This window comes from Metopolophium dirhodum, chromosome 4, assembly GCF_019925205.1.
Source record: "Metopolophium dirhodum isolate CAU chromosome 4, ASM1992520v1, whole genome shotgun sequence".
NCBI lineage: Eukaryota > Metazoa > Arthropoda > Insecta > Hemiptera > Aphididae > Metopolophium > Metopolophium dirhodum.
The window spans coordinates 11,669,461-11,681,656 of NC_083563.1; the positions used below are offsets into that span (position 1 = coordinate 11,669,461).

At 30.6% G+C, this 12,196-nt stretch overlaps 2 protein-coding genes and 1 long non-coding RNA gene across 3 annotated transcripts; 1 reads left to right on the plus strand and 2 right to left on the minus strand.

The window, feature by feature from the left end:
• Nucleotides 1–7: 7 nt before the first annotated feature.
• On the minus strand, nucleotides 8–712 carry LOC132942334 (uncharacterized). The gene is made up of 2 exons (XR_009664277.1): nucleotides 356–712; nucleotides 8–211 (listed from the first exon to the last, which is right to left on the minus strand). It is a non-coding gene; the product is annotated as an uncharacterized LOC132942334 (long non-coding RNA).
• Nucleotides 713–1,810: 1,098 nt separating this feature from the next.
• On the plus strand, nucleotides 1,811–5,348 carry LOC132943700 (uncharacterized). The gene is made up of 6 exons (XM_061012753.1): nucleotides 1,811–2,496; nucleotides 2,555–2,923; nucleotides 2,992–3,128; nucleotides 3,567–3,783; nucleotides 3,930–4,100; nucleotides 4,181–5,348. The coding sequence occupies exons 1-6, from the start codon at nucleotides 2,062–2,064 to the stop codon at nucleotides 4,379–4,381; spliced, it is 1,530 nt and encodes a 509-aa protein (XP_060868736.1). The 5' UTR covers nucleotides 1,811–2,061; the 3' UTR covers nucleotides 4,382–5,348.
• A 4,717-nt stretch (nucleotides 5,349–10,065) lies between these two features.
• Nucleotides 10,066–11,992, minus strand: LOC132942821 (forkhead box protein biniou-like; the record flags this gene model as incomplete). The annotated part of the gene is made up of 1 exon (XM_061011472.1): nucleotides 10,066–11,992. A coding segment is annotated over one exon (690 nt), but the record flags the coding sequence as incomplete, so codon positions are not given.
• Between the last annotated feature and the right edge of the window lie 204 nt (nucleotides 11,993–12,196).

Sequence of the window (12,196 nt, forward strand, 5' to 3'; positions counted from 1 at the left end):
GGGTACATATTTATCAAAGGTACTGTTTTTATTTTAACAGATATAAAGAACACTATAATGTTTTACATATTACTTATTGGATTATTCTTCCACTGCCTCTTTGGGAAATTTTGTGTTGTAGTATGGCACGTATTGCAATACCAATTTCCAGTCAGTAAAGTAACACAAGAGGGTGAATCCTGTAGCGCCATAAAAACCTGCGCTAGGAACACTACAAAATATAACAGAACAATTATTATAAGTTTACTTCAAAATCACAGTATTGAGATAAAATAGGACCTAAATTTGACCTTAGAATATTAACACCTTAATAAATCCATTATCTACTCCCAGACATTTTAAAAGTTTTACTTACTATTGGATTGCCTGAGTGATGAACCGTTTACCAATTAATTTCGAAACAAGACTCATGTTGAACGGTGGAAATGGCGAATCTGTAAAGATTTAAATTAAATAAATTAACAGATATCTGCTTTATTTTTAATGCTCGACGGGTTAGGTTTCACTTGGACAATGTCGAGTTTCGGAAAAGATTAAAAAAAGAGTTGAAAATGATATTGACTTCGCCATATGATATTTATCAGAAATTATAGTTGATAACATTATATTATTATCTATTTATCTGTATTTAACGTCTTTGGTTCATTTGTATTTATATTTTGGCGGCAATACGATTCAAATGTCAGACATATTGACATTCCTAATCGTTGAGTCGTTGAATAAGTTAAATTCATAGATACATACCATTTGGCATTTAACCATTATCATATACCAATATTTATGGTTACATCACAGAATAGATACAATACATTACATGAAGCACCTCCAAGCTATATTTCAACACTCCCTGGCCCCTGTTATAAAACACCAAAAATAATGTGAGGAATGGTTATTCTTTATTTTGTGGAAGATTTTTTTCATTTGATGTTTATATATTTTTTTAAAAAAAAAATTCAAAAATAGGCTTTTTTTAACATATTCAAGTTATTTCAAATTTTCATTACATTTCCAATAAGTTCTGTAACATGTAAACGCAATTTTTCAAGTATGTAACAAATTAAAATTGGTTGAGGACAAGTATGTTACAGGCTTCTGATATATTGTTACAATAGCAGTTAAAAAATATTAAATATACATAGGCACAATTTTTTTTTTATAAGCATTTTAAATACAAATTTTGTAAAAATTAATAAAACAATTATAGATGTATATTTTTGATAACAAAATGTATCATTTTTATGTCGGAATTATTAGCTATTTTTATTAATTATTAATTATATTTAATTGTATGCTTATTTTTTTTTAAATTTTTATTTTTTAGTAGTTCAGTGGATCGAACATATAGATTTATAATCAATTATATTTATAAAAAAAATAAATGTTTATAATATATTTTATATTTTTTTTAAAAAATAATTTTATATAAATAATATTGTATTGTTAAATTCAATATTATTATTCGATAATCATTTTAAAAAAAATGGGGGAAAATGTCTGCATCAAAAATATACCGGGGAGAAAATGCAGGTCGAATTATATCCCGTGACCTTTTTATCTTATTATTATTATTCTTAACTATTTTACTAGGTAGATACTACCATAGATTATATAAAGTTTTATATTATCCTATATATTTATATATCTTTTTTTATATACCAAGTACTATATGTCTATATAGACGTCTAGTATTTAGCACGATTATGAAGAAAGTTCTTTATAATTGTAGTACTTATAGTATAATACTATAATATGAATATCTTAAATCGTGGTCCGTACCCCGTGGACCGAGATAGTAGCATTATAGAATATAGAACTTACTATAATGACAGAATTTATATTTTTTCCTTGTCTATTGTCTTTCATTATTATCAATTCTACTTTATCACAGATTTTATTATCAAAGAACAACAAAATATGTGACCAAATATAAACATGAAGTTTAATCCTTTTTCTACGTTAGCTTATTTACTTTTATTGTTTTCATTGTTTACAGTTTTTTAAATGCGTTTTAGTTAGTAATTAATATTATTTGTCATCGATGTAACCATTATTATTTCACTGATGTCGGCCCATTCGCCAGATTCGATCGTCCACCGTCGGTCTAACACCAAACAGGTGCATCCGGTGGTTGGACTGAAAAGAGTATCTTTTCACGAAGATGTTATTGAACCCAGCAATGGCAATCTTATTCAAATACGAATTGGGGAATGTGGTGAAAGAGAAGCGCCGGAAGGACAAGAAGACCCGCAATCAAATGAAACATCGTTCAAAGGTTCAGTTTTAAAATCTAAAAAACAAAAGTTTCCTTCTCTTTACATGAACAGTTTAAACGTTGATCTCAAATCCCAACAAATCGTTTTAAACCAAATACAACAGGAAATGAAGGAAAAAGAGTGGAACTATGTTTGGAATAAACATTTAGATGTGGGATCAAACCAACTGATTAATATAATTAAAAGAGATTTATTATTAAAAACCAAAGAATCTATTTATAAAGTAAGTGCAAGTAGTTTACCTCCATAAATCCAATTTAACTATTATTATTTTATTTCAGATTTATAGAATGCTAAGCACTGGTGGATCACCCTTATTTGTAGTTATTACAAATATTAGGTTTTGTGTTTTAACTAAAAATGTATATACCAAACGGTTAGAAGTATTCTATAGTTCAAATTTTACAAGACTAGACCTAATAGCCTTAGGCCCGTGTGATCAAACTGCAGTCTTTGTTAGCGAAAAATCAAAAAAGTGTACCTTAATAACAGCAATAGATGTGCAATCGGCACTAGAAATGATTGGCAGTCTTGAATATGCTTACAGACGTAGTGGACTTTATGACCCAAATAATGCATTTGTTGTCATAAATATCAATTGTGATGATAAATTATATGAGTCCGTAAAATGTCAAATTTCAATACCCAAAGTAAACCTTTCTTCCTAGTGTATAATTTCAACTCAGTTTGTAGGTATTAAATTCATTTTTTTTTTTAGGATGAAAAAATCAAATATTATACCTGGTTGTGGTATTATAAAGAAAGTGAATCTTCAGATAGTTTAAAATCTCATTTAGAAGAATTTTTAATGGTAAAAAAAGGATCTATATGGAAACCACGATTTGTGCGTTTAAGGTATTATTATTACCTACATATCTCCTTCTCCTTCTCGTGATCTCTATAGGCCATGATGGCCCTTGGCTTCCAAAACAATTCTTATCAACCCATTGCAATCTTTGGCTACATTTCTCCAGTTCTGTATCTCTATCTGTTATAGATCTGTTGTAGATATTTTTTAACTTTGTTCATCTATCTGCTTCTTGGGCGTCCTTGTCTTTTGGTTCCCTCCATTCTTGCATGCATTATTCGTTTGGGTATTTTGTCCTAATCTATTCTCTTTACATGATCCAGCCATCGAACCTACATGATTTTATGTATTTCACTGTTTTCGTTTTCTAAAATTTGTTCTATTTCCATGTTGTTTTTATACATTGTATCATTGAATTTAAAATAAACCGAGAACCATATGTAAAACAAATAATATTTAAATAATTAACTTAAATTATGTTTTAGTGAAGATATTTTATACATATATGAACATCCAGATCAAAAGTTACCGTGTGAATCAATACCTTTAAGATTTGGTCGTTGTAAAAAAGTGAGAAAAATTCATTGTGATCGACCTCACTCTATTGAAATTCTACTGATTAATTACCCGATCATTTTGGCACCAGCTGATTGTAGTCAAGAAGAAAAATGGTTTAATGCTCTAAGCTATTCTATGTCGGGTGTAAGTTATATTGCATCCATAAATTACACAACATTAAAATTTTTTTAATTATTTAAAGTTAAAACTTAAAAATAAATAAGTAATGTATTGTATTCAAAGGTTATCTAATAGTACAAAAATATTTTATTTTTGATTTATGTTTTCAGCATAAAAACTTAAATGTTGAATCCAAATTACCTGATGGATACTGTTGTTTGTTGACCAATAGCCATATAGTTTTGTACAATTTCCCTCACACAATTACAGACAGCATGTTATTAGTAAATATGGATTCATTGAAACTATCGCCTTCTCCATCACACTTTTATGTTGTAATTGTAAGTATAATAAGTATATTTTCATTTAAAATAAATGATTTTTACAAGTTAAAATATTTATGATATATTTTATAAACAAGGAGTGGTCCTGTTACGATGCAACATTAGAGGAAAGCTGCAATGATTGGGTTGTGCATTTTTCCTGTAAATCAAGTTGTGATGAATTCATATCATGGTTGTGTACTCTAAGACCGGATTTAAATGCTTTGGAGTTAGTTGAAAAAAAGTCTATACAGCGACACCTTAAAAATAGTATAACTTTACAAAGCTCACTAATTTAACTCATTTATTTCACTATTTTTATGCTTGTTTCATTTATTTATTATTAATTTTAAACTGTCACAAAACAAAAAAGATTGTGCTTTCACATTTGTAGTATTTACTATTATTGGTTATATTAATTTTTACATTAACAGAGTAAAAAAAAAGGTGCTTATTTAAAGTTAAGTTTTTCTTAATTTAAGTGATTTATTATTTGTACGTTATACCAAATTGTGTTTTTAAATTTTCAACTAATACAAATAAATTATACAGTGGCGTACCTACTTAGACCTACTTGTTGGGACAGGATTTATATATAGGAACCGGTTGACCTGACAAAAATAAAATAAAATATTTTAGTAAAAAAAACCCACCACACAGAGTACGCCACTTAAATTATAATTTAATATATTATACTATATTATATTGATAAAATGTATAATATTAATTTCTGTGATAGGATTCTTATAAATCATCATTGTTGTTTATTTGATTTATGCAATATGTAAGATTTTTTATACTTGAATGTGACTGTTAAAAATGTAAGAAACAACCCAATATATGCTATATTATATAATTGCTTTATGTAGATGCATAAATATATTATAATAATAATCATGACATATTTTTTTAGTAAGTAAGATACCTGTTTGGGTTTCATGATGTTAGGTCAAATGTAAACATAGTTTCAACCAAACAAATTACTCAAAATCTAAATAAGTCCAAAGTTGTCCTAGTAATTTAGGTATAATTTATTTATTTTATATAAAGTTCATTTTATATTTGGTATGAATATAAATATAAATGTATTATAATTTTATAATTCAGGTTCAATTTATATTTTAAATTAATTTTAGACCATACCAAAAATATGTATATCAGATATAATTATAAAGAAACTAATCAAATCAGAATTGGAGAGGTGTATCTAACCAATAAAAAATAAACATTAAGATGAAAAGATATAGAATAAACTTTAAAGTTCAAACATTTTATTGTAATTTATGTAGGTAGTAGGTACATAATATCTGCAGTGGTGTCAGTGTGTCACAAACATTTTTTCCATAATTGCAAATACTGAAGCTACCCACCCACCCACAACATAAAATTAAAACCTGCCTGAGTGTTATTTTTTTATTATTAAATAAATATTTATATTATTTTACAATATCAATTAGCATTAATGTAACAGGTTATTATGGTGTCCGGACCCCCTCCCCATTGCCTCGTGTCTCTTAAATGTTATGTTTTTACATGATTAAGAAAAACAAATTTTATCATACGATACGAATGATTTTGTAAAAAAATTTCGAAGCTTCAGTTATCAACATTTTCAATTAGTATCGTGATTTTTTTTGTTATCAGTTTGGTACCGAAAATGGTTGAAAAATACCGAGTTCATTTTTTAATACAAATATACTGGTACTTCCAATACGTTTCTGATTACTCATAGATATATGATGTATGGGCGTGAATCATTTAACGTAGGTACTTAAGACTTAAGATTTTCCGGTATTTAAATTATGAGATTTATATACTCAAATAACTCCGCGCTTATACCATAGACTAGGTATAGAGTATGGATAATACAATTGACCCGGTTGCAGGAATGATATAAAATATGTGAAGCTTACATGTCCATATAAATTTGAGAAATTGTCTATGGCTTTACCCACAGCAATTACCAGTGGCATGTCCAGGCATTTTCAATGGGGGGGACGTTATAAGTAATGATACATTTAAATAAATTGTTGTGGTAATACCAAATATACAAATAAGGGGCTTTATGTTTCAAGCCATCCAAAATCGTTTCTAGTTTATAATTGTGTACATTTGTGAATTGTTCTGTAATTAAAATTAATTTAAATTATAACACACGAATACCAAGTTAGTCAATTAAAATAACACCATTATACTAAAAACATTTATTGCATTTTTAAAAAAAAAAAAAACAGGTTAGTGGAAGTCTGCTGTACAGTAGGCTACAAGCTGGTAATTGACGATTGTAATGCATGATGGTAAATTTGAATTCAATGATATAGAATCATGTGTGGGAAATGACGATTCTGAGCAGAGACGGTTTGTCGACCTTGGATATTTTATATTATTAATATATATACAATATACATTTTTAACTACAAAATCATTTTTGAATTTTAAATTTAATACATTTTGTCGAAATTCAAACTTTAAATATTTTTCAACTGTTATTGTAAAAATATATACAGGAGCCGGAGCCTTGTATTAAATTTCCACGTTTATTGACCCAAACAAATAACATTGTATTGACAAAAAAAAAACTAAAAAAAATTGAAAATATCCGTAAATAGCTCAAAACGAGTTATATAACCCCACCCCCCTGAGCACGCCACTGGCAATTATGATAATATTGTGATATTGCATGGTCTGTTGAACGGGAACTATATAAAAGTACAATAACGTTGGGAGCGGACTAGCGGTTATACTGTTGCCTGTTGGTGTTAATGGTGTATATATTACCTATTATACCTATGTATATAATATTATGAGGAGTGAGGACGTTAAAACAAAAAAAAGAACCTACAAATAAAAATTGATTGTGAAATCGTTTCGGTGGTTAAAACAATCTTAATTTAAACACATTGTACATAGAACCGCCGCTTACTAAAACAAGCTTGTAAATATAAGTGTGGCTGTGTGGGTAGGTGCGTACAACTCTCTGAGGGGAATTTTTTTTTAAGCGTTTATGAACCATAGACATAATAAACTAGTTATTACGTATTTATGTCTATAATAGGAACTCACTAAATTTACGATGATACATGTGTGACTACTGACTGCAGGTGATTAAGGCCTTTTACACCGTGGTTAGAATTTTCATTGACCGATAGACGTAAACCAATATTTTATAATTATTTTTAAATCTCAGATGGTTATTTTAGACACTTAGTTGATATCAGATCACCAAAAAATGTTATAAGTACCTACATTTTAAGGGTTTTACTACGATTGTCACGCCCACGTGAAAAAGGCGTACCTATGTATAACTACGATTTTTTGTTTGCAATAGGTAGGTACATCATTACGGAGTTGTCGAGAATCGAGAGAGTGTGTTGCCACGTATACACATATATATACACTGATATACATATTATAAATTTATTATTTATTATTATTTTTTTCAAAAGCACAGGGAAAAACAAAACAAAAATTAAGGAAAAACGGTATTTTTGGTGTAACGTTAAAAAAAATAACTGTAATTACATGAAATGTTTACTAAATGTTTATATTAGCATTTTCTATACACGATAATGTATTGTTTTGAGTGATTTACGGAATTTTCAGTTTCCAATTTTTAGTTTTTAAAATTGCCATTGGGTCAAAAAGCTTGGACATTTAATATAAGGCTCCTAATACCTATATTGTTACAATAACGGTTGAAAAATATTTTTAAAAAAATTCACAATTTTTTTTTATGAGCATTTAAAGTTCGGATTTTGACAAAATGACAAAGTACGTACCTGCAAATAACGAAAATGTGCCAATTATCTCAAGTTAGAAATTCATAAAAATTTTTCTTTTTAATCGAAGATTTGAAAATTTAGTTCAAGAATTCAAGATTCCTCATAAGTTATTATCTACTTTTATCAAAGAAAAAATGTTTACCTGAAAGTCAAATTACATTTTTATGAATGTTTAAAGTTCAAATTTTTACAAGATTGGAAACTTCACTCGATTTCTCATGTAGCAATTTTCTTATTTTGCTGTAATTCAAAAACAAATCACAGTAGATACTTGACAACCATATGTTTACTTTATCAATTCCTTTATCCTACTTGATAAAATTTTCAAAATATTTTGACTAATTTTGAGCTTTTTACGGACATTCTCAATTTTAAGTTTTTTTTTCTATAAATGTCAATAAAATGTTATTTGTTGTGTCAAAAAGCGTGAAAATACAACGCTCCTGATATTCTGATATAAATCAGATTTTGAATACTTTCATGAATAAAAAAGGTCGAGCATTCTTAAAAAACACCTTGTATATATTGGTGGGCAGGTAGGAATAAGCAGTAAGCACTTAGGATAATAATATACGTTATACATGATGATACATAATACATTTGTAGAATATCTATATTATAACTTATATAGGTAGGTTGCATATACTACCTATACAGCATTACAGTATACATGTTAAACAGTTAGATCTATTGTGAATGTTCTAGACTATACTCTATAGTCACCCTAAATGTATAATATAAGTACGTGTTATATACTTATATATAATATAATATATAGTTTAATGTAATGAATAATGATATGTCTGTATTGAAACGGACGTGCATTAAATCGGGACTTCGCTGTGATAAACATATTTTTGAAGACCATTTAAAAACGGAAAATTGCACGTGACTAACCGCTCCCCCCTACCTCTTAATCTACGTAGGTACCTACCTATATAAAATATTATACCTATTGTATAGATATTAGGTATAGGTATAGGCAAATTGACTGGATTCAATTTATACGCGCAACAGGTTTTTTTTCTTTTCATTTAGGATGCGCTGTTAAATTGACTTCGTGCATATCATTTTATCCCGTGATCCTATAGGTAGTATATATGTATATATTATTCCTCCGTCATAATACGCAACGTTCCAGTGAAACTTGGAAAATGCGTTAACTCACTTTCTCCGTATAATAATACCTACCTATAATAAAATACGATATGTTTAGAGTGCCATTTCGCGTGTGTATAATACTATAATCACAACGCACGGCGGGTCATCATGACCTATACGCGAGTATCTTTATGTTTATTTTATACGTTGTTCGAAACGTTCTATTCGTTTGTGACTCCGAGTGAAACGAGAACAGAAAATACTGCGAGTACGTTGAAATACATCTATAAGCATTAAGAAATCTTACCGCAGTTTTTCTGTCATATCTCGACCATAATTTCGAGTGCGTACCAAGCTCAAAACTCCTCTTTTCCAATTCAATTTTTAAGTCTTCTGCTTGGCGTTTCAGTGGCCTTCCCAAGTACCTATAGGTACCTAAAGTCTAATGGGGATACAATAACGACAAATAGTACAAGAATTATTATAATTTACTTTCAAATAAATATGTTTTGTATAGTATTTTTCCTATATAGGTACTAATTAATACACAACTTATTACAATTTATAAATTTATCTTAAGTATGCCTAACATGAGCTTATCCGGGTCATTTTAATTTATGCCTCCCTCCTCTGCCCTGAATCATTAATAAATATGATTTAGCGCTCAGTTAAACTTTTTTTTTCACCCACAAAACACAAACAACTTAATTTTATTCTTAAAAAATCAGAATTGTATAATTTAATTTAAAAAAAATAATAATGTAAATAACACCTAATCTAATACAAAACCATTGTACTAATGACCTAGATGTCGATGTATTTAATGATCAATAAAAAAAAAAAACTTTTTTTCAGTGTAAGCTTATATTTTAGTCTTATCCAGAGATTTCCTCTTTCCAAAATCCAAAGGCCAAGAAGTCAGGACAAAAGAAGCTGATTCAAAAGTTAAAATTTGTATTATGTAGGTACAAAATAAGCCTCCACAAGCACAATCTCTAAAATATTTCAAATTTGGGAGACCCGAGACTAAGCCCTATATTATAGGTACTATTTATATTGCCATTAGTGTTCGCATGTCTCATAACAAAATACAAACAACGTGTGAAAAATATCATATTTTATTTATTTATGACTGTAACTGTAACATACATATTATAATATGCGATTGCCTATACGACTATACATACACGACCTAAGTCAATTAACATATTATAAAAATTATATTAATAATTATTATTTACCTATTATAGGTATACACATACATACCCTACGGATAATAATTATTAACAGTTTACACTGTATACGGTATACCGTTGGCATACTAATACTCAAACGTATTTTTGTATACAATTATGAATATTATAAGTACATGTACTAATTGTATACTATACATATTTTCTATTATATTTAGGTATATGTTTATACAAAAATTAAATAAGTGTAAACCTATTTTTGGACAAACATTCTCACCCATTCGTACCTATAGTATATGGATTACCTATAATACTTATTTTTATAGTACTTACTTACAAGAAAAAGTGCCGTTTGTAGTAGTTTTAAGAAAACAGATTTTCTCTGATTTTTGTAAAAAAAAATATTGAATTTTTTCTACGAAGGTAGGTAATATCTAAAAACATTAACTCGATTTTGATAATATTACGCGACGTTTCGTATGACGAACACTGTGTACGATATGAAATAATATACAAGCACGTTCCTTACCTATATATTATAATCTTGACGTGCATATACGGATTACAGATTTCGTGTCCCACGGAGATGTCTTATACATGGAGCGACCGCTGGATTATGTAAAGTATGTAAGCACATCCATTTGGCATTCCTTATACAATATAAGTGAATTTTCGTGGAACACTCTAGGTATAGCACTCTGGCACTTAACACCTGACCATATATAATTAGTATTTACACACACACAGATATTGAACTATTGCCGAGTTGCATAAAAAATAAATAAATATTCTCAAGGATCAAGATCACCAAAGTTTGATGAACCTATCGTGGGCCACTAAATTATGTTTAATGGACCAATACTTACCTACTGTTATACGATAACATAGCTGATATTATTATTGATTCATTAATTAATATTTAGTGATTTTTTATACAACCTGGCCGAATATGTGCAGCGTGCATTTACGCGTATTATATATTATATAATATAAGGCCTCTGCAGGCGTTTGATTCGACCGAACGAATAAAATGAGAAAATAAAATAATAAATTAATAAATTAAATGGACTAGTCGATATTTACACAATAGTAAAAAAAAAATAAAAAGCACGTAAAAAAAAAATAAATAAATAATACAGGGTTTTTAAACGATGGGCTGCGTAAACGTCGGTGGTGGCGTCGGTCGTCGTCGCAACGAAGAAGCGATGGCTGTATTCGTTGTCCTGCGGCGGCGGTGGTCTGTGTGTCTCGACGACGCGTGCAGGTGCTGCGGTGGTTGTTGCTCACTCTGTCCGGCGTGGTGACTTTGGACACCGTCATCTTCGTTGTGTTCGTGGTGTGGATGATTGCTGTCTTCTTGGCGATGATGGTGATGATGTTGGTTCTGGTGGTCGTGATAACCGTGATTGACGTACTTGACCTTGGGCCGCGGACCGAACACTATGTTCCGGACGGTCATGAAAATGGCCGCGTTCAGGGCCATGTTGTTGATCATCAGCGCCGACATGACCATCATCTTGAGGTTGGCCAGAACGATCGGCGCGAATCCCAGCGCGATCAACTGCGGTATCAGCATGTACGGGTTCAACATCATCTTCTTGAAGTGTCCACGACCTTCAGCCGGCACGGTGGCCTCCGTCGTCTGCAGCGCGGCCGCATCGGGTCCAGCCGGATCGCACTCGGCGACGGAGACGACCAATACGAGCGCGAACCCGAGAACCGACGCTAGCGAACCCGGAACCGATCGCGGAGCGTTCATCGTACGCGTGGTGGCTTCTAAAAAGACACTGACCAGCGGTGGCAGTGGCGATAGCGACAGCGTCGTCGACGGCGTTCACGACCACGATACTATAATAATAGTGCGTCGATCCGTCTGGACGCCGCGAGCGGTAGTCGGTTTTCGCGAACACCAGTTACCAGGTTGTAGAGAGGAGGCGTGATGCATTCCACGCGCGGGACCCGTCGCCAATTGACCCACAAAACCGTTGACCGGTTTACGTACTCGTCGTCACGATAACGAGGGCACACCGCAACACAT